This window comes from Amphiura filiformis, chromosome 18 (genome assembly GCF_039555335.1).
Source record: "Amphiura filiformis chromosome 18, Afil_fr2py, whole genome shotgun sequence".
Classification (NCBI taxonomy): Eukaryota; Metazoa; Echinodermata; class Ophiuroidea; order Amphilepidida; family Amphiuridae; genus Amphiura; species Amphiura filiformis.
The window spans coordinates 62,032,934-62,057,439 of NC_092645.1; the positions used below are offsets into that span (position 1 = coordinate 62,032,934).

At 34.6% G+C, this 24,506-nt stretch overlaps 1 protein-coding gene across 1 annotated transcript; it reads left to right on the forward strand.

Annotated features, from left to right (window-relative positions):
• Positions 1-26: 26 nt before the first annotated feature.
• Positions 27-23,626, forward strand: LOC140139283 (hyalin-like). The gene is made up of 14 exons (XM_072161063.1): positions 27-393; positions 510-758; positions 1,732-1,977; positions 14,990-15,235; positions 15,988-16,233; positions 17,162-17,413; positions 17,915-18,172; positions 18,361-18,600; positions 20,179-20,430; positions 20,595-20,852; positions 21,070-21,327; positions 21,460-21,711; positions 21,899-22,156; positions 22,524-23,626. The coding sequence occupies exons 1-14, from the start codon at positions 27-29 to the stop codon at positions 22,784-22,786; spliced, it is 3,645 nt and encodes a 1,214-aa protein (XP_072017164.1). The 3' UTR covers positions 22,787-23,626.
• Positions 23,627-24,506: the final 880 nt, after the last annotated feature.

The window sequence follows — 24,506 nt, forward strand, 5'->3', positions numbered from 1 at the left end:
CTATTGATGTATCAGGAACACCAAGAATGACCCGCTCGCACCAGCCAGGAGCACAATTCCCAATAGGACGAACAAGCGTACGCTATGAATTTACAGATACGTCTGGAAACAGTGCAACGTGTGTCTTTACCGTTGAAGTTAGAGATACATCGCCTCCCGTCATACATGGATGCCCCAGTAATATTGAAACAAATGTTGAACTTGGTGAAACGGGCACATATGTGTATTGGGTGGAACCAAGTGCTTCCGACAATTACGAACTTGTAAGTACACAGAGGTCACACTCGCCGTTACAGAACCGCTTTGAAGTCGGAGTTACAACAGTTACGTATACGTTTATAGATACCTTCGGCAACACCGCCTCTTGTGAATTTAGCATCACGGTTGCGACAGGTTAGTACAACAAATTACAAATGCTGCTGCGGCTAATGACGATGATGGTGATGATGATGATGATGAGAATACTAGCCTATGTAATATCGTAATTTAATTAATTATTTAATACACAGAAGATTCAGTTCCACCAGAAATAACTCGATGTCCAAGCAATATCAAACGAACGATTGAGTTAGGACCACCGGTAGCTACTGTCACTTGGGAAGAGCCTTCTACAACCGATCTTTCCGGATTACCCGAGATGACACGATCACATCAACCAGGAACAGGGTTTCCTATTGGTTTAACGTCAGTGATGTATATGTTTACGGATTCGTCAAACAATGCAGTTTCGTGCTCGTTTTCCATTACAATCACAGCAGGTTTGCCATTATTCTTAGTTGTAATAATTATGTCAAACATGTCAAAATCGTCAATTATCGAATCAAGTTTGTCTGTGTCCCTGCATGACTCGTCTTGGGAGAGGGGTGCCCATTATAACAGTATAAATATAATTTTGTAGCGCAGCAATAACCATCATGGGATTTGGCCAAGAGGGTCCTTTCAAATTCGAGAAGATGATTTAGGCCAAAATGTATGTCAAGTAGCCTATTTTAATAGTCAGATTATTGTAATCTGATCCAAATTTTAGAAATATATGTCCCGTCCTGAGTGGTTCTCGAGAATAATCGAAAGTTTTCCCGAAAGGTCTTTTATAATCGGCGCTGAATTACCCATTGGTTAGGGGGGAGGGCTGAGGGAAAAATTATCCATTGGAACAGTATTTTATTAACATGTTGGCCTATTTATCTTCCAGAATATAAGTTGTTACTCTGAGTTTCACGCCTAAAGGCGATCGACAGACGACACGGTGGAGAAAACTGTCTCCTTGGAATGGAATAACTTACATTCCATACCAGCCAAACTATTCCAGAGTCGGCCTATATTGTCATAGATAGTCAGAGAGTGCTGAACTGCTGAACAGGGGTGTTATAACAACATAATTACGTTCATAGACTACCTTTTGGATAGAGTGCTTATTTGCAAGAAAGGAGAGCGTATACAAATCCAAACTTTCCATAATGGGAGTTTCAAGCCTAAAGAATCTTCAGTCGACACGGTTGAAAAAATTTGGCTGGACAACCCACTCCTTGGAATGGAAGAATTTTAACAATAAACAAATTAATATGTATTGTACCCAATAAATACAACTTGAACCAGGCTTCAAGTTGCATGTTGGTTTGAGTTGCCCGCGTTTAGTTCAATTCAGCGTCTTTATCTATTACTAATCTTTCATTTTATAAAAATGAATTAAATCCTAATTTATTTTAGCTTATGTCTTGTTGTCAATTACAGTTGATACGACACCACCAACCTTGCACTGTCCAGACATTGTAAGAGATATCGAACTGGGTACATCTTCCATTCCTGTATACTGGATACCTCCGATAGCAACTGATTTGTCAGGTGATGTGTCATTGGTAGAACGTAGTCATTCCCCTGGACAAGAATTTGGTCCTGGCCAAACCAATGTGTCATATACCTTTGAAGACAGAAGTGGGAATCGAGCTTCGTGCATATTTTCTGTGACCCTAGATGAAGGTATTTGTAGCTTTACAGTAGTTGCTTTAACTTAATAATCTGAGGAAAATACACGTTGGAACAATTTTTTAAACTGAAATATTGTAGGCATATTCTCCGATAAAGTGTTCAAAATACCAAATCTGTGTCGCCCATAGTCTCAAGTCGTATTCAGAAAGAAATAACTTTTATTAATATTACCTATACTTAGGAGTTGCTTTCTAAAATGTGTGAGGCTAGAGGTTGTAAACATGACTAAAAAGTATAAAACAATAAAGCTGATTATGCATGTCCATCGTTTTCCTCCATGTCGCCAGACAAGGTGCGTTCCGTATAATGTGTCCCTGTGCGCTAAACATGCGCGCATATAATGGACTATAGGTACTTTTCATTAGCTGCAATGCTAGACAAAATAGGTTGGAATGAAAAATAGAATGTGCACCTTGTAATGGCCATATTTTCGTTATTCCTAGAGTGATGAAATGACACTATCTTGAGTGTCAAGTCTAAACATTACCCTCACCCCCAATACCTCCCCTGCCCCACCAATCAATGTTGGGTACTACTGAGCGCACATGAACAAAATGTCAGGATTCAACATTGATCGGGGGGAACGGGGGCTCATTTGCAATACCGTACTAATTTCATTCCAACCCTTTTGTCCAGGGTTGTCTCTAAGGCTACCCGAAATTACATAATGACACATGTTTTATAGCTACAGTTTTTTATTCTTCGTCCGATTTACATGAAAATTTACATCAAAATAAAAAATTAATTGTCTTTTCCTCAATGACAAAACCAAAATTGTTTTAGTGTCACTAGTGTAAGGGAGCGGTCAATTTATGTACATGCAGCCTTTAATTTGAAGTCCATGCAATTCAACTAAAGTAGCTCATATAACGTCATATAGTGCATTATAAGTGTTGTACGTCCAAGAAATGTTCATTTTACCCTTTACATGTAAATGAAATATTATAAATGCAATTCATGAAAGTATAATATTAGAAACAGAACATGAAAAAATGAAATAAATGTTTTTTGAAGTTAAAAAATATACAAAATACATAGAAAATCATTATTTCGTCTTCAGTAGATAGTTAACATGTGTAGTATATTTTACAGGTTTTATAGCTATATTGTTCGTATTGTAAGTCTGTAGAAAGGAAAATTAAAATCAAATGTTCAGTACAAAAACGAAGCATTTAATTTTATTTTTATTCATAGGCAAAAGGAAATGAAAACAAAACAATTTTTTTTTTAAAAAAATGCCGGGAATTGAACCCAAGCCCTTCCGTTAACTGCCAGTCGCCTTATCCACTGAGCTATTGAGGCGTTGTACTTCTACGTGCACTTTTGTACTATAGATTCTTTATAAATGAATAAAAAGTGTTTTAAACTAATCCACTTGTTTTATGCAATAATAATTGGCTTATTGAATAGAGAACCACGGTATTCAGACCTTTTATTCACAAATTAGATTCCAAAACTTGACATAAATAGAAAAATGCACGGTATGCAAGCCTGTAAACAGTATAGAGACATAGTATTAAAATCTTTATTGTGTCTGCATACCGTAAAACTCAAACATTGATATGGTCTAAATTATCGCAAACAAATCGAGTAACATTAAATAGCTCCATTGGTAGAGCGCGTACCAGTTAAACGGGCAGATTTGAGCGCACGGGTTCGATTCCTGCATGGTCGCTTTTTATTTTGATCCCGATATTTTATTTTTTACTTAGTATTTATTTCTACAGAATAGATTTCAGACTTTTGTTGATCTAAATAATGTTTTACAAGTTTGTAGACTTAATTTTTTGGCATTTAAAGTGATCAATTGTGTTTCTAAACAGGGCCAAAAATAGGATATTAGGAATTTTAATGACCAGTCCCTAAATATGACAGATTAGCTATTGTAAATTTTTGTGGTAAAGGATAATGATAAGAGCTGCTTAGCCTCCAAATTGCAGGTCCATATCTTATTTACTTTTCATTTTATGGCCAAAAACCAAAATTAGATGATTTTTTTCAACTTTTCAAATACATGTCTCTAAGGCTACCCGAAATTACATAATGACACATGTTTTATAGCTACAGTTTTTTTATTCTTCGTCCGATTTACATGAAAATTTACATCAAAATAAAAAAATTAATTGTCTTTTCCTCAATGACAAAACCAAAATTGTTTTAGTGTCACTAGTGTAAGGGAGCGGTCAATTTATGTACATGCAGCCTTTAATTTGAAGTCCATGCAATTCAACTAAAGTAGCTCATATAACGTCATATAGTGCATTATAAGTGTTGTACGTCCAAGAAATGTTCATTTTACCCTTTACATGTAAATGAAATATTATAAATGCAATTCATGAAAGTATAATATTAGAAACAGAACATGAAAAAATGAAATAAATGTTTTTGAAGTTAAAAATATACAAAATACATAGAAAATCATTATTTCGTCTTCAGTAGATAGTTAACATGTGTAGTATATTTTACAGGTTTTATAGCTATATTGTTCGTATTGTAAGTCTGTAGAAAGGAAAATTAAAATCAAATGTTCAGTACAAAAACGAAGCATTTAATTTTATTTTTATTCATAGGCAAAAGGAAATGAAAACAAAACATTTTTTTTTAAAAAATGCCGGGAATTGAACCCAAGCCCTTCCGTTAACTGCCAGTCGCCTTATCCACTGAGCTATTGAGGCGTTGTACTTCTACGTGCACTTTTGTACTATAGATTCTTTATAAATGAATAAAAGTGTTTTAAACTAATCCACTTGTTTTATGCAATAATAATTGGCTTATTGAATAGAGAACCACGGTATTCAGACCTTTTATTCACAAATTAGATTCCAAAACTTGACATAAATAGAAAAATGCACGGTATGCAAGCCTGTAAACAGTATAGAGACATAGTATTAAAATCTTTATTGTGTCTGCATACCGTAAAACTCAAACATTGATATGGTCTAAATTATCGCAAACAAATCGAGTAACATTAAATAGCTCCATTGGTAGAGCGCGTACCAGTTAAACGGGCAGATTTGAGCGCACGGGTTCGATTCCTGCATGGTCGCTTTTTTATTTTGATCCCGATATTTTATTTTTTACTTAGTATTTATTTCTACAGAATAGATTTCAGACTTTTGTTGATCTAAATAATGTTTTACAAGTTTGTAGACTTAATTTTTTGGCATTTAAAGTGATCAATTGTGTTTCTAAACAGGGCCAAAAATAGGATATTAGGAATTTTAATGACCAGTCCCTAAATATGACAGATTAGCTATTGTAAATTTTTGTGGTAAAGGATAATGATAAGAGCTGCTTAGCCTCCAAATTGCAGGTCCATATCTTATTTACTTTTCATTTTATGGCCAAAAACCAAAATTAGATGATTTTTTTCAACTTTTCAAATACATGTCTCTAAGGCTACCTGAAATTACATAATGACACATGTTTTATAGCTACAGTTTTTTATTCTTCGTCCGATTTACATGAAAATTTACATCAAAATAAAAAAATTAATTGTCTTTTCCTAAATGACAAAACCAAAATTGTTTTAGTGTCACTAGTGTAAGGGAGCGGTCAATTTATGTACATGCAGCCTTTAATTTGAAGTCCATGCAATTCAACTAAAGTAGCTCATATGACGTCATATAGTGCATTATAAGTGTTGTACGTCCAAGAAATGTTCATTTTACCCTTTACATGTAAATGAAATATTATAAATGCAATTCATGAAAGTATAATATTAGAAACAGAACATGAAAAAATGAAATAAATGTTTTTGAAGTTAAAAAATATACAAAATACATAGAAAATCATTATTTCGTCTTCAGTAGATAGTTAACATGTGTAGTATATTTTACAGGTTTTATAGCTATATTGTTCGTATTGTAAGTCTGTAGAAAGGAAAATTAAAATCAAATGTTCAGTACAAAAACGAAGCATTTAATTTTATTTTTATTCATAGGCAAAAGGAAATGAAAACAAAACAATTTTTTTAAAAAAATGCCGGGAATTGAACCCAAGCCCTTCCGTTAACTGCCAGTCGCCTTATCCACTGAGCTATTGAGGCGTTGTACTTCTACGTGCACTTTTGTACTATAGATTCTTTATAAATGAATAAAAAGTGTTTTAAACTAATCCACTTGTTTTATGCAATAATAATTGGCTTATTGAATAGAGAACCACGGTATTCAGACCTTTTATTCACAAATTAGATTCCAAAACTTGACATAAATAGAAAAATGCACGGTATGCAAGCCTGTAAACAGTATAGAGACATAGTATTAAAATCTTTATTGTGTCTGCATACCGTAAAACACAAACATTGATATGGTCTAAATTATCGCAAACAAATCGAGTAACATTAAATAGCTCCATTGGTAGAGCGCGTACCAGTTAAACGGGCAGATTTGAGCGCACGGGTTCGATTCCTGCATGGTCGCTTTTTTATTTTGATCCCGATATTTTATTTTTTACTTAGTATTTATTTCTACAGAATAGATTTCAGACTTTTGTTGATCTAAATAATGTTTTACAAGTTTGTAGACTTAATTTTTTGGCATTTAAAGTGATCAATTGTGTTTCTAAACAGGGCCAAAAATAGGATATTAGGAATTTTAATGACCAGTCCCTAAATATGACAGATTAGCTATTTTTGTGGTAAAGGATAATGATAAGAGCTGCTTAGCCTCCAAATTGCAGGTCCATATCTTATTTACTTTTCATTTTATGGCCAAAAAACCAAAATTAGATGATTTTTTTTCAACTTTTCAAATACAATGCTAGACAAAATAGGTTGGAATGAAAAATAGAATGTGCACCTTGTAATGGCCATATTTTCGTTATTTCTAGAGTGATGAAATGACACTATCTTGAGTGTCAAGTCTAAACATTACCCTCACCCCCAATACCTCCCCCTGCCCCACCAATCAATGTTGGGTACTACTGAGCGCACATGAACAAAATGTCAGGATTCAACATTGATCGGGGGAACGGGGCTCATTTGCAATACCGTACTAATTTCATTCCAACCCTTTTGTCCAGGGTTGTCTCTAAGGCTACCCGAAATTACATAATGACACATGTTTTATAGCTACAGTTTTTTTATTCTTCGTCCGATTTACATGAAAATTTACATCAAAATAAAAAAATTAATTGTCTTTTCCTCAATGACAAAACCAAAATTGTTTTAGTGTCACTAGTGTAAGGGAGCGGTCAATTTATGTACATGCAGCCTTTAATTTGAAGTCCATGCAATTCAACTAAAGTAGCTCATATAACGTCATATAGTGCATTATAAGTGTTGTACGTCCAAGAAATGTTCATTTTACCCTTTACATGTAAATGAAATATTATAAATGCAATTCATGAAAGTATAATATTAGAAACAGAACATGAAAAAATGAAATAAATGTTTTTTGAAGTTAAAAATATACAAAATACATAGAAAATCATTATTTCGTCTTCAGTAGATAGTTAACATGTGTAGTATATTTTACAGGTTTTATAGCTATATTGTTCGTATTGTAAGTCTGTAGAAAGGAAAATTAAAATCAAATGTTCAGTACAAAAACGAAGCATTTAATTTTATTTTTTATTCATAGGCAAAAGGAAATGAAAACAAAACAATTTTTTTTTAAAAATGCCGGGAATTGAACCCAAGCCCTTCCGTTAACTGCCAGTCGCCTTATCCACTGAGCTATTGAGGCGTTGTACTTCTACGTGCACTTTTGTACTATAGATTCTTTATAAATGAATAAAAAGTGTTTTAAACTAATCCACTTGTTTTATGCAATAATAATTGGCTTATTGAATAGAGAACCACGGTATTCAGACCTTTTATTCACAAATTAGATTCCAAAACTTGACATAAATAGAAAAATGCACGGTATGCAAGCCTGTAAACAGTATAGAGACATAGTATTAAAATCTTTATTGTGTCTGCATACCGTAAAACTCAAACATTGATATGGTCTAAATTATCGCAAACAAATCGAGTAACATTAAATAGCTCCATTGGTAGAGCGCGTACCAGTTAAACGGGCAGATTTGAGCGCACGGGTTCGATTCCTGCATGGTCGCTTTTTTATTTTGATCCCGATATTTTATTTTTCCGGAGTATTTATTTATACAGAATGGATTTAAGATTTTTGTTGATCTAAATAATGTTTTACAAGTTTGTAGACTTAATTTTTGGCATTTAAAGTGATCAATTGTGTTTCTAAACAGGGCCAAAAATAGGATATTAGGAATTTTAATGACCAGTCCCTAAATATGACAGATTAGCTATTGTAAATTTTTGTGGTAAAGGATAATGATAAGAGCTGCTTAGCCTCCAAATTGCAGGTCCATATCTTATTTACTTTTCATTTTATGGCCAAAAAACCAAAATTAGATGATTTTTTTTCAACTTTTCAAATACATGTCTCTAAGGCTACCCGAAATTACATAATGACACATGTTTTATAGCTACAGTTTTTTATTCTTCGTCCGATTTACATGAAAATTTACATCAAAATAAAAAAATTAATTGTCTTTTCCTAAATGACAAAACCAAAATTGTTTTAGTGTCACTAGTGTAAGGGAGCGGTCAATTTATGTACATGCAGCCTTTAATTTGAAGTCCATGCAATTCAACTAAAGTAGCTCATATGACGTCATATAGTGCATTATAAGTGTTGTACGTCCAAGAAATGTTCATTTTACCCTTTACATGTAAATGAAATATTATAAATGCAATTCATGAAAGTATAATATTAGAAACAGAACATGAAAAAATGAAATAAATGTTTTTTTTTTTAAAAAATATACAAAATACATAGAAAATCATTATTTCGTCTTCAGTAGATAGTTAACATGTGTAGTATATTTTACAGGTTTTATAGCTATATTGTTCGTATTGTAAGTCTGTAGAAAGGAAAATTAAAATCAAATGTTCAGTACAAAAACGAAGCATTTAATTTTATTTTTATTCATAGGCAAAAGGAAATGAAAACAAAACAATTTTTTTTTAAAAATGCTGGGAATTGAACCCAAGCCCTTCCGTTAACTGCCAGTCGCCTTATCCACTGAGCTATTGAGGCGTTGTACTTCTACGTGCACTTTTGTACTATAGATTCTTTATAAATGAATAAAAAGTGTTTTAAACTAATCCACTTGTTTTATGCAATAATAATTGGCTTATTGAATAGAGAACCACGGTATTCAGACCTTTTATTCACAAATTAGATTCCAAAACTTGACATAAATAGAAAAATGCACGGTATGCAAGCCTGTAAACAGTATAGAGACATAGTATTAAAATCTTTATTGTGTCTGCATACCGTAAAACACAAACATTGATATGGTCTAAATTATCGCAAACAAATCGAGTAACATTAAATAGCTCCATTGGTAGAGCGCGTACCAGTTAAACGGGCAGATTTGAGCGCACGGGTTCGATTCCTGCATGGTCGCTTTTTATTTTGATCCCGATATTTTATTTTTACTTAGTATTTATTTCTACAGAATAGATTTCAGACTTTTGTTGATCTAAATAATGTTTTACAAGTTTGTAGACTTAATTTTTTGGCATTTAAAGTGATCAATTGTGTTTCTAAACAGGGCCAAAAATAGGATATTAGGAATTTTAATGACCAGTCCCTAAATATGACAGATTAGCTATTTTTGTGGTAAAGGATAATGATAAGAGCTGCTTAGCCTCCAAATTGCAGGTCCATATCTTATTTACTTTTCATTTTATGGCCAAAAAACCAAAATTAGATGATTTTTTTTTAACTTTTCAAATACAATGCTAGACAAAATAGGTTGGAATGAAAAATAGAATGTGCACCTTGTAATGGCCATATTTTCGTTATTTCTAGAGTGATGAAATGACACTATCTTGAGTGTCAAGTCTAAACATTACCCTCACCCCCAATACCTCCCCCTGCCCCACCAATCAATGTTGGGTACTACTGAGCGCACATGAACAAAATGTCAGGATTCAACATTGATCGGGGGAACGGGGCTCATTTGCAATACCGTACTAATTTCATTCCAACCCTTTTGTCCAGGGTTGTCTCTAAAACTACCCGAAATTACATAATGACACATGTTTTATAGCTACAGTTTTTTTATTTTTCGTCCGATTTACATGAAAATTTACATCAAAATAAAAAAATTAATTGTCTTTTCCTCAATGACAAAACCAAAATTGTTTTAGTGTCACTAGTGTAAGGGAGCGGTCAATTTATGTACATGCAGCCTTTAATTTGAAGTCCATGCAATTCAACTAAAGTAGCTCATATAACGTCATATAGTGCATTATAAGTGTTGTACGTCCAAGAAATGTTCATTTTACCCTTTACATGTAAATGAAATATTATAAATGCAATTCATGAAAGTATAATATTAGAAACAGAACATGAAAAAATGAAATAAATGTTTTTTGAAGTTAAAAAATATACAAAATACATAGAAAATCATTATTTCGTCTTCAGTAGATAGTTAACATGTGTAGTATATTTTACAGGTTTTATAGCTATATTGTTCGTATTGTAAGTCTGTAGAAAGGAAAATTAAAATCAAATGTTCAGTACAAAAACGAAGCATTTAATTTTATTTTTATTCATAGGCAAAAGGAAATGAAAACAAAACAATTTTTTTTAAAAATGCCGGAATTGAACCCAAGCCCTTCCGTTAACTGCCAGTCGCCTTATCCACTGAGCTATTGAGGCGTTGTACTTCTACGTGCACTTTTGTACTATAGATTCTTTATAAATGAATAAAAAGTGTTTTAAACTAATCCACTTGTTTTATGCAATAATAATTGGCTTATTGAATAGAGAACCACGGTATTCAGACCTTTTATTCACAAATTAGATTCCAAAACTTGACATAAATAGAAAAATGCACGGTATGCAAGCCTGTAAACAGTATAGAGACATAGTATTAAAATCTTTATTGTGTCTGCATACCGTAAAACTCAAACATTGATATGGTCTAAATTATCGCAAACAAATCGAGTAACATTAAATAGCTCCATTGGTAGAGCGCGTACCAGTTAAACGGGCAGATTTGAGCGCACGGGTTCGATTCCTGCATGGTCGCTTTTTATTTTGATCCCGATATTTTATTTTTTACTTAGTATTTATTTCTACAGAATAGATTTCAGACTTTTGTTGATCTAAATAATGTTTTACAAGTTTGTAGACTTAATTTTTGGCATTTAAAGTGATCAATTGTGTTTCTAAACAGGGCCAAAAATAGGATATTAGGAATTTTAATGACCAGTCCCTAAATATGACAGATTAGCTATTGTAAATTTTTGTGGTAAAGGATAATGATAAGAGCTGCTTAGCCTCCAAATTGCAGGTCCATATCTTATTTACTTTTCATTTTATGGCCAAAAAACCAAAATTAGATGATTTTTTTTCAACTTTTCAAATACATGTCTCTAAGGCTACCCGAAATTACATAATGACACATGTTTTATAGCTACAGTTTTTTTATTCTTCGTCCGATTTACATGAAAATTTACATCAAAATAAAAAAATTAATTGTCTTTTCCTAAATGACAAAACCAAAATTGTTTTAGTGTCACTAGTGTAAGGGAGCGGTCAATTTATGTACATGCAGCCTTTAATTTGAAGTCCATGCAATTCAACTAAAGTAGCTCATATGACGTCATATAGTGCATTATAAGTGTTGTACGTCCAAGAAATGTTCATTTTACCCTTTACATGTAAATGAAATATTATAAATGCAATTCATGAAAGTATAATATTAGAAACAGAACATGAAAAAATGAAATAAATGTTTTTGAAGTTAAAAATATACAAAATACATAGAAAATCATTATTTCGTCTTCAGTAGATAGTTAACATGTGTAGTATATTTTACAGGTTTTATAGCTATATTGTTCGTATTGTAAGTCTGTAGAAAGGAAAATTAAAATCAAATGTTCAGTACAAAAACGAAGCATTTAATTTTATTTTTATTCATAAAAAGGAAATGAAAACAAAACAATTTTTTTAAAAAATGCCGGGAATTGAACCCAAGCCCTTCCGTTAACTGCCAGTCGCCTTATCCACTGAGCTATTGAGGCGTTGTACTTCTACGTGCACTTTTGTACTATAGATTCTTTATAAATGAATAAAAAGTGTTTTAAACTAATCCACTTGTTTTATGCAATAATAATTGGCTTATTGAATAGAGAACCACGGTATTCAGACCTTTTATTCACAAATTAGATTCCAAAACTTGACATAAATAGAAAAATGCACGGTATGCAAGCCTGTAAACAGTATAGAGACATAGTATTAAAATCTTTATTGTGTCTGCATACCGTAAAACACAAACATTGATATGGTCTAAATTATCGCAAACAAATCGAGTAACATTAAATAGCTCCATTGGTAGAGCGCGTACCAGTTAAACGGGCAGATTTGAGCGCACGGGTTCGATTCCTGCATGTTCGCTTTTTTATTTTGATCCCGATATTTTATTTTTTACTTAGTATTTATTTCTACAGAATAGATTTCAGACTTTTGTTGATCTAAATAATGTTTTACAAGTTTGTAGACTTAATTTTTTTGCATTTTAAGTGATCAATTGTGTTTCTAAACAGGGCCAAAAATAGGATATTAGGAATTTTAATGACCAGTCCCTAAATATGACAGATTAGCTATTTTTGTGGTAAAGGATAATGATAAGAGCTGCTTAGCCTCCAAATTGCAGGTCCATATCTTATTTACTTTTCATTTTATGGCCAAAAACCAAAATTAGATGATTTTTTTCAACTTTTCAAATACAATGCTAGACAAAATAGGTTGGAATGAAAAATAGAATGTGCACCTTGTAATGGCCATATTTTCGTTATTTCTAGAGTGATGAAATGACACTATCTTGAGTGTCAAGTCTAAACATTACCCTCACCCCCAATACCTCCTCCTGCCCCACCAATCAATGTTGGGTACTACTGAGCGCACATGAACAAAATGTCAGGATTCAACATTGATCGGGGGGAACGGGGGCTCATTTGCAATACCGTACTAATTTCATTCCAACCCTTTTGTCCAGGGTTGTGGTATCATGCCCTTATTATAACAGAGCAAAGTTCGACATATTATCATAATTCAAAAATTATGATAATGTCCTCTCATAGAACTGCGTGTTAAATGGCCAAAATAACCAATGGGGTTTCTTTCACTTTACCTTGTTATTTCAACCTAAAATGGACAGCAATCCTTCTCGTCAGTTATTACTAATATCATTTCAACATTTTGAATAAAGAATAACAAATTAAAATGTTGACGGAAATCGTACATTAAGGCTTTAAGGATGCCAAAAGCATTGGTCTCACTAATGTAAAAGACAATCCCAAACCCACAGCGCTCTGCGCTAAGTGGGGTAAACAAGAGTATTACCAGGTTTAGCTAAGAATTTTAGAAATGATTTTGATTGCTTATTACACCACCATATTTAACCAATATTTGTGCGAACGTGGAATATCCTCAGTTATAAAATCTAAAGCATGACGGAAAAAGTCTCTCCGAAATTTATTAAGTTTATTGATGATCCACCCTCAATGTCCTGAATATGATTTATACATGTTGGCATAGAAGAAAGTTCTAACCACTCTGTCTCCGTATATTTAATGATGCTACGGATCCAGGTTATTTATAGCACCTATATGACATTTCACTTTTTTGCTTGCCACTAAAGGAAGAACTTTTGATAGTTCATATTAAACTTGATTAAAGCATTTCAAAATGTAATCCCCTCGTGTGACCTTTGATAATCCTGGTTATACTAGTAAGGAAAAAAAAAAACTTCATTAGTACGCAACTTCACGGAAATACAACATTAGTATAATGCATCTCAACCTCCCCAATATCAATACAATTTGACGGAGGTTGAAGGCCTATAGATTACCAATGCAGCCAGATGGACCAGTTCTTGCTAACCGTATTTAAGCAGTGCGTATAAACGTGTGACAATGTGCTAAGATTACACTCTAAAAATACCTATTCTATTCAAAAATGAAGAGGTAACTTGTCAGAAAATGAATAGTTTACTAGTTACAGTTGATTAGCATCTATTCAATTTATTTGAATCTATTTGACTCTAGTCAAAAGGGAACGAATATATGCCTGGAAATACTTCCGCTTCGCGCTAAGAGAGGAACACTGCGACTCATCACCGTGTTGTCGAATAGCCATCAAGTGTATTTGAGAGCATGGTCACATGTACTACAGAAATTATCTATAAAATTACGGTCTCAAAAGTGGATCGCAGAAAATTCTAATGTATTTGCTTGAAAATATAAAAATCTATGGTGTTAAATAGCGTTTGCCCTGTGTTCTTCATCCGTGGTTTTGTTTCTTATTATTTCAACTGAGTATAATATTTAGGATTTCGAGAAGGTCCTCCAAACACTAGTACTCATCACAATAATCATTTGTAACCAAATTGTTACCCAATTTGTTACTGAAATTGGTGTAAAAACTCACACCAAATTCTGCATTGGAATTGACTAGAATTTCTTGACTAGAATTTATGACCAGGCGTAAATGACTAGATACGCGTTGACCAGGCATAAATGACTAGATCCGCGTTGAAATGATTAGAAAATCTCATCAAAATGACCAGAATCTCGTCAAATTATTTTGACTAGGATTTCTAGTCGAAAAAAATGACTAGGTAGTTTTAAGAGTGTAATGCTTCTTGAAATAGAAAAGGTCGATTCCGTATCATGGTTTTATGGTATCGTGAATTTTTAATGCAGGTGTTGTTCTATATACAGGAGCGATTTTCACGCAGAAGTGAAAAAAAAACCAAGCACACAACCAAATATACAAACTAATATTACTGTACCGATTAAATACGACTTGAATACCAGGCAGATCTAGTGGCAGATAGGTTTGGGTGTTCCCATTTAGTTCAATTTAGCGTCTTTATTGAGTAAAATAATATTTCAATTTGTAAAAATGAATTGGAATTCCTAAATTCGTTTTAGCTAATGTCTTGTTTTCAATTGCAGTTGATACGACACCACCAACCTTGCACTGTCCAGACATTGTAAGAGATATCGAACTGGGTACATCTTCCATTCCTGTATACTGGATACCTCCGAAAGCAACTGATCTTTCAGGCATTGTGTCATTGGTAGAGCGTAGTCATTCCCCTGGACAAGAATTTGGCCCTGGCCAAACAAATGTATCATATACCTTTGAAGACAGAAGTGGGAATCGAGCATCGTGCATATTTTCTGTGACCATAGATGAAGGTATTTGTAGCTTTACAGCAGTTTCGCAAAAAAAAAAAAAAAAAAAAGGAAAATGCATTTGTACCCAATGTTCTGTAAATTATTCTAAACTGAAAAAATCTAAGTTTAGTACTTATTGTTCATTTGAAGGGCGTTTTGAAAATAACAGGTCACCTTGAAGGGTCGAATAAAGCGTCAAAAGCATATCTTCCCATTTTTTTTTTTACATATTTACAAACAATTGGTTTTCTTAAAACAACAATATTGCACGTTCGTCTGGGACTGGGACCCTTCTTTCTTTGGAGAGAGCATCAAAGTAAAATGGGATAGTGGGGTAAGCAAGGGTATATCTAAGAAATTTGGGCATTACTTCAAGTTTACTTATTCAACAAAATGTGTGCGAACATGAAATATCCGCAACATAACAATGCCGAAAAATACATCTTTCCAAAATTGATTCAGATTATTATTGTTGTTATTCATGAAATTCATAATCTTGACAGATCCACCCTCAATATCCTGAATACGAAGTATACCTGTTGTCTTAAGAAAAAGATTTCCCACTCTGTCTCTGTATTTTTGCAGAAGTGAAAACACAAATATACACATAACCAATTAAATACGACTTGAATCAGGCTTTTAGTCATGTTAGTGGTAGGTTGGCCCCGCATTTATATAGTTCAATTTAGCATCTTTATTGATTAACAATCGTTCATGTTTTTGATGGATTAAATCATAATTCGTTTTAACTTATGTCTTGTTGTCAATTGCAGTTGATACGACACCACCAACCTTGCACTGTCCAGACATTCTAAGAGAAATCGAACTGGGTATATCTTCTATTCCTGTATACTGGATACCGCCGATAGCAACTGACGTGTCAGGTGATGTGTCATTGGTAGAACATAGTCATTCCCGCGGACAAAGATTTGGTGCAGGCCAAACCAATGTGAGTTATACATTTGAAGACCGAAGTGGGAATCGAGCATCGTGCATATTTTCTGTGACTATAGACGAAGGTATTTGTAGCTTTACAGTAGTTTTTTGTACTTAGTATCAAAGGAAAAGGGATATTATTCAATATCAATTTGAGCATCAGTATTTGAAAGACTACATTAAAACATCTTGATAGCTCTTTAGTGATTTTACACAAACTAAACTTAAAACGAATATAACGAGCAAAAAGAGGGTCTCATTAAAATAAAAAAGAAGTGGTTGAGGTGACGATTTTACCTGTGGCGTAGGCCTAAACGGACATTTTACAGTGTTCGCCCGCTATATCAAAGGTCCGCTATGTCGAAGGTTCCCTATGTCGAAGGTTTACTGTGTCGAACTGGTATTTTTCTATACCAGAGGGTTCGCTATGTCTAATATGAAATAAGGCTCGATATGCTAACAAATAATTATGGTTCGCTAAGTCGAGTATAAATAAGGCTCGCTATGTCGAAGGTCTGCTTTGTCGAATATGAACAGAGTTCGCTATGTCGACATAGAGGCCCTTCGACATAACGATACTTGCGTCATACTGACATAGCGAAATTTCGACATAGCGGACCTTCGACATACCGGACATCTGATGATGTAGCGAACTTTCGAAAAAGCAAGCCTTATTTCAAGCTCGATATAGAGGACTTTTGATGTAATGGAGCTTCAAGGATAGCGAACCGGTCGTCATAGCGGACCTTCGATTTAGCGAGCCGGTGATAAAGCGGGCCCTCCACATAGTAAACCTTCGACCTAGCAAACTGTAATGACCTTACCATACTTACCTTACTTGTCATTTGCCAACACTAACAGAGCGACATAAAATCATGGATTTAACCAAGGTTTGATTCGCCATACCTATTTGAGTAATCATAATACTATCTGCAATGTAAACGTATAATATCTTCGAAGCATAATGCTATAATAATGCTAATGCTGGTTTATTTTTATTAATCATTCCAGTTGATACAACACCGCCTGGTATTTTGAACTGTCCGTCTCAGATACAAGAGCCCACAGATAAATGCTCATTTCATAAAGTCATCACGTGGGAACGTGTAATTGCTGTGGACTTTTCTGGAACAGTTAATCTTCTATATAGTTCGCATACATCGGGCCAAGAGTTTCCCATTGGAGAAACAGCAGTCTCGTTGGCGTTTGTGGACAATTCCACTAATGTTGCGTTTTGTAACTTTTCAATAATAATCGAGGATGGTAAGCAGAGATGCTTTTTGCTTGTTTGCATCACTCATGAAAACCTCTTATGAAACGTATTTTGAACACCGAGACGGGTTGGGGATTTCCAGGGATTAACACATTACTTTTCTCGAAACTGACTGCGAAATAAATTTGCATGACTCTTCTGTACACGGGACCGAAAGCTTAACGTCCCTCCGTTTTTAACGTTTTCATTGCATTCTATATGCATGCCGAATATACAGACAATCACACATGTGAATACACTTGTCTCTCATTACAACAAGTTGCCATAGCCCAAGTGGCAAACTCTAATGAGCTGTGACACCATCATCCAATACAATTGGAGCACAGAGAATTACATGTTCCTTTACCAGCATAACAGAAAATTGCAAAAGTGTTTCAATCAAATAAGGTCACATTTCCCAGTTGAACGAGGAGTAATATTGGACTAGTCTACATAAAGCTCCAACACTTTCTATGCACAATTTACATGACGTTGTTTTTATTCTATTGTAGTTGATACTTGTCCACCTACTATTCTGAACTGCCCTGCTGACATGTCGGTAACCACAGAGATGTCATCTGTCAAAACAACACTGACATGGACTGAACCAACTGCAACGGATGCCTCCACTAATGTTACTTTGCTATCGAAGACGCATTCTCCCGGTGATACGTTCTATGTCGGTTCTACCGCGGTACTCTACTTCTTTGCTGATTCGTCTAACAACTCTGCAGTTTGTAATTTCTCTGTTTCAGTTGAGAAAGGTGAAGGTAAAAACTAACTGTAATTCTTCCGATTTTTTTCGTAGAAAAAATGACAAATAAAATAATTTCTTCTAATGTGTTTCAATTGCAAGTAAATATACATATATCATAGATGATGAAGTTTAGCATTCTACTAACCTATAAGGACTGTTTCCATGTAGAATTTACATCACTCAGTTTTTATTCCGTTTTAGTTGATACTCGTCCACCTACAATTCTTAACTGTCCTGCTGACATGTCGGTAACCACAGAGATGTCATCTGTCAAAACAACAGTTACATGGACTGAACCAACAGCAACCGATGTTACTTTGCTAACGAAAACGCATTCTCCTGGTGATACTTTCTATGTCGGATCTACAACAGTGCTATACGTCTTTGTGGATTCTTCCGACAAAGTTGTCTTTTGCAGTTTATCTGTTTCGGTGGCAAAAGGTGAGGGAAAAAAGATATAAATCAAAACTATTTATAGATGAACAGAGAGTACACTAACAGCTCCGTTACCATGGTTACATGGTCACTGTGGATTTTTAATAACAAAAATTCACAAAGATTTTGAGCCCAGTTCTTTACCGATTACAACCGAATGTGACCTCCGCATCTCCGTGATAACAAGTATTCCACGCACCATGTTTAAGCCTAATTTAACCAATTTTAACGTTTCACCTTAGACCTTTGAGGGGCTGCCATTTTCTTCGGAATGGGGGGTCATGAATATACTGAGGGTCATATAATTTTAGAACCAAAATAGGGGGTTATAATATTTAACACCCAAATATGGGGGGAGGGGTTATACACCCCTACACACCCCGACACTTACACACATACACACACGCATATCTATGAATGGCCAAGTGGTCCAAAAAAACGCGTAAGATAAACGTGTAAAGTTACACGTGTAAGATTGCATCTTATACGCGTAAGATTGCATCTTATACGTGTAAGAATGAAGCGGGATTTTTAAATTGACGAATCACTGAGTAAGAAATCACAAACAACCAATCATCTCATGCGTAGCAAATTTCAACCAATAATATGTAAAGACGTTTTGTAATTTGTAACATCCACGACTTCTTATACGTGTAAGATTTGGATTTCAGTGATTGGCGATACGTGATATTATTGGCGACATAACGAGGATAAGGAGAGCTCGTCAAAATCGTAAACGAGGCATTTTCTTAATTTTTATGAGTGCTACAATGTGACGAATTTTATGACGAATCTATGTCAGGAATTATTCCGACTGTTGGTCCGTCATGGCCACATCACGATTTATTTCACTTTTGGCTACGTTTTTCAGTTATCTAGAGTCAATTAATACTCATATCAATTAAATTTCAAGAGGTGATGGTAAAATAATCACGTTTGCGAAAACTATCGCGGTGCAGATCGATATCGAGGTTGAGAATATTCGACACTCGTCGTACTAGTCAAATCGGAATACCGTCCATCCCTAATAGGCAATTCTTACGCGTATAAGAAATGCCATGGCGAGATTTCATTGGTCGACGATGAATACGCGTAAGATGATAGGTTGTTTGTGGTTTAAATATGGGTTCTTCACATATGATTCGTCAATTTAAGCATCCCGCTAGATTCTAAGACGTATAAGATGCGATCTTACACGCATAAGACGCAATCTTACACGTGTAAAATGCCATCTTACACGTGTAAGATACCATCTTACACGTGTAAGTTTACACGTATAATCTTTAACGTTTTTTGGTCCACTTGGCCATTCATACATATCCACATACAACATTAGCCAAATAATAGAAAGATTAATGAATGCTGTGGTCTGGAGAGAATAAAAGAATTTCAGCAAGAATGTATGTTTATTATCAAATGAAAATTGACTGAAGGATTAGTGTGACTTTCACTTTTCGAATGAATGAGTTTTTAAATGTTAAAGTTGGGGCAGTCTTTTTAGTCTTCTTTATCATTCGTTTATTTTTAAAACTTGCTAGTCACGTAACCGCGTGACTCTAATGATTCTTTTTTTTACCTATATAGGTGATAACACCCCTCCAACGATTGAATATTGCCCTGAGAGCATCATGACAGATATCGAACTGGGTACAAATAGCACTACTGTTTCCTGGAGTACACCAAATGCTACTGACGTGTCTGGAAATGTCTCACTTGTATCGCAAAACTACTTTCCGGGTCATGAATTCACTGTCGGGTCATACAATGTAACGTATAATTTCACAGACGGCAGTGGAAATGGAGCTTCGTGTGATTTTACTGTTATAATACGTGAAGGTAAATGATACGTTAGCAGCATTACTCGATGTATTATTTGTCAAATCAATCTATCCTTCATCGTTGATCGTAGCATAGCAAGGGTGAACATTACAATAAGTTACAGAACTCCGTAAAACGCGCTTCCATGTGTGATAGTTCACTTTGTTTTTATTTTGTTTTAGTTGATACTCAACCACCTACAATTCTCAACTGCCCTGCTGACATATCAGTAACCACAGAGATGTCATCTGTCAAGACAACACTGACATGGACTGAACCAACTGCAACGGATGCATCGAATAATGTTACTTTGCTATCGAAGACGCATTCTCCCGGTGATTCGTTCTATGTCGGTTCTACCGCGGTACTCTACTTCTTTGCTGATTCTTCCAACAACTCTGCAGTCTGTAATTTCTCCGTTTCAGTTGAGAAACATGAAGGTAAAAGCGTTCGATTTCTTTCGTAGAAAGAATGAAAATTTAAGAATCTGTTCTTTCAGTTTGATAGAACATCATTTATTGATTAATAAAGAGTCGAGTGTGTTTCAAATGCAAACCATCCATCTACCATAGTATGATGAGGTTTACCATTCGATGCTCACCTATAAAAACTGTTTCTATATATATTTTGCGTCACTCAGTTTTTATTTCGTTTTAGTTGATACTCGTCCACCTACGATTCTTAATTGTCCTGCTGATATGTCAGTAACCACAGAGATGTCATCTGTCAAGACAACATTGACATGGACAGAACCAACAGCAACTGATGATTCCAACGAAGTTACTTTGCTAACGAAAACTCATTCTCCTGGTGATACTTTCTATGTCGGATCTACTACAGTGCTATACTTCTTTGTAGATTCTTCCAATAACTTTGTATTTTGCAGTTTCTTGGTCTCGGTGGAAAAAGGTGAAGGTAAAACAAACTGTAATTCTTTCGCTTTCTAACATAGTCTAACCTTCTTAACACGAGGTAGTTAATTATCTCTTTATTGTTTTTATTACTGTAGAAAAATGCATATTCTTATAAGTCTTTCTGTATACCTAGGTGATAACACCCCTCCAGCGATTGAATATTGCCCTGAGAGCATCATGACAGATATCGAACTGGGTACAAATAGCACTACTGTGTCCTGGGGTACACCAAATGCTACTGACGTGTCTGGAAACGTCTCACTTGTATCGCAAAACTACTTTCCGGGTCATGAATTCACTGTTGGGTCATACAATGTGACGTATAATTTCACAGACGACAGTGGAAATGGAGCCTCGTGTGATTTTACTGTAACGATACGTGAAGGTAATGGTGCTGTAATGTTAAAAACAAATTACGTAATACTCTAGCATCATTAATATTATTCGATGATTCATCTTTCAAAAGCACTCAATTTTTCATCATTTGTCGTAGGGTGATAATTAAAATAACCTACAGAATTTACCACATGGTATTTATATAACTCTGGTTTTATTGTTGTTACTGTGTGTAGTTGACACTCGTCCACCTACGATTCTTAACTGCCCAGCTGACATATCAGCAACCACAAAGTTGTCATCTGTCAAAACAACACTGACATGGACTGAACCAACTGCAATTGACGCCTCCAATAATGTTACTCTGCTATCAAAAACGCATTCTCCTGGTGATACTTTCTATGTCGGTTCTACTCTAGTGCTGTACTGCTTTGTGGATTCTTCCGACAACTTTGCATTTTGCAATTTCTCGGTTTTGGTTGAGAAACATGAAGGTAAATATCAAACTATAGTTCTTTCGATTTCAAAGATAGAAATACTTCGTAGAAAGGATGGGCGTAAGTGATTGTTTAGTTATTTTAGCTGAGTTTGATAGAGCTACCCGTTAACTAATTTCATCACTTGTATTCAAATGAGCATAATTAACTTATTATTGAGGTTTATATTTTTTTATTTCTTCACCACTCATGCTTAAAGGACTGTACTTTAGGCCTACTAACATGTATATGGAAGTTTTGTTTTTCAATTGAAATCTATCATACATCTTAGAATCTTACAAGATACTATGAAATGAGGTTTAATATTAGACTAGAGACTTGTGTCAATGTTAGATATACTTCACGGTGTTTTTATTTCGTTTAGTTGACACTCGTCCACCTACTATTCTTAACTGTCCTGCTGACATGACAGTAACCACAGAGATGCCATCTGTCAAGACCACACTTACATGGACTGAACCAACAGCAACTGATGATTCCAACGAAGTTACTTTGCTGAAGAAGACGCATTCTCCTGGTGATAGTTTCTATATCGGGTCAACAACAGTGCTGTACTTCTTTGTTGATTCGTCAAATAACTATGCAGTTTGTGATTTCACCGTTTTAGTTGAAACACCTGATGGCTGATTGACAGCTGTTTCTCTTTTCCTTCTTTTTAATAAGTAAAACAATAATCGCTGATTGCACTCAGGATGGTGTTAACAAGCTAACCATCGATCGTATCATGTAAACTACGTGTAAATAGTAATTTTAAGTAATTGCTAAAGTATTATACCTTTTATGAACTTTGTCCAAAGGCTCATTAGTCCGAAAAAGTTAGGATTAAGGTTAAGGTTGGGGTTAGGGTTAGCATTAGGGTTACTACCGGTATTAGGATATGGTTAGGCTAGGGTTACTTTCAGAATTAGGATGAGAGTCAGCCTTCGAAGGTTGATACCAAATTAGATATCAAAGGTTTAATCATCGTGAGAATTCTTCAAATTTCCCTAGTTTATTGTAGGGGTTGAGAAATGGGCATAAACCAATTTGCAGAATGTATGGAGTTAGGGCTGCAAATAATGTTAGCATTTCGAGGGAAATTATTTGCTTCTCAAATATTAATGTAACGGTCATAATATTTCATGTTTTTGTCTTGTGTTGCCTTCCATACCCCATGTGTCTTTGTTTCCCATTTGTCCCTAACTGCTTCCCATACCTAACATTACATTACTATCCTTGACCACTAACCTTGACCATTTCCTGCCTATCCCCAAATTGTGCCACCCTTGCAAGTTTGACCAGGTAACCATGGTAATCCCATCCCATAATATGTGCTTTCCATCTGGGTTGAACATGGGCTCTGCTTGTCTCCAAGCTCACTTCTCAACCAGGCATCCATCTGCCAACATCTACCAAAATTTGATACATCCATCTCTACATATATTGCATTGTTCTTTGTACAGCAACTTCGTGAATAAAATAATATTATGCTCCATCGTATTTTCGCTTTCAGTTATTTGTTTTGCATCGTCATCAGCAGTACACGTTTATAATTACAGAACCCTTGCCCCTACGATTGATCGTCGACCCCATATAATAAATCATCTATCACATTAAAAAAAAAAAAAACACTCGCACTAACTTTCTATAACACTATCAAAAAACCAAACGTATTAGAATTTTTTTTCAGTATTTTATTCTATTTTTTTCGTTTATAATTTTCAGAAACAAATTCCATGCAGACGAGTGTAACATGTCTTAAGGAAATCATTTGTGGATGAATTTTCCTCTCCGTACTGTATTTCTTGAAAATCGTATCATTATCAACCAGATCATTATGTACAAATTCACAACACTAAGATTTAGTATACTGCAAAACATGAGTGTTATGTGACAAGGAAATCATTTGTTGGTGACTTTTCCTCTCCGTACAATATTTTCTTGTAAACTTCTTTCTAAAAATCATATCATTATGTACATATTTACAAGACTTAGTATACTGCAATACATGTACGACTTCTAAGCATCTAAAGTAGTCCGACGAGTAGGACCTGTTTTTTTTCTTAGTTACCAACTATACTCTAACTCTGATCGCTCAAGAAAGATTAACCACAAAAATACACTAACCGCTTGCGGCGCGGTCACTGGACTTTCGCGATTCGTCTTTCTTGTGCCATGTGAGATAGTGATCATAGTATGAAATGTGTATGGTCTGGTAACTTAGAAAAAGGTCCTACTCGTCGGACTAATCTAAAGCTATCTATCTTGCATTTGTCATAGACTGATAACTTTCTATTAAGATTTCGAATTAAAACATTGGTTTAGCATTAATATATTGAACTTTTCATGTGAATAGTAATAACGATAA

Excerpts from the sequence above, each read along its gene's own strand:
- LOC140139283 (XM_072161063.1), top strand. The coding sequence starts at position 27 with ATGACCCGCTCGCACCAGCCAGGAGCACAATTCCCAATAGGACGAACA. Across the intron at positions 759-1,731 it reads TTCCATTACAATCACAGCAG|TTGATACGACACCACCAACC; the intron begins GTTTGCCATTAT and ends TGTCAATTACAG. Across the intron at positions 15,236-15,987 it reads TTCTGTGACCATAGATGAAG|TTGATACGACACCACCAACC; the intron begins GTATTTGTAGCT and ends TGTCAATTGCAG.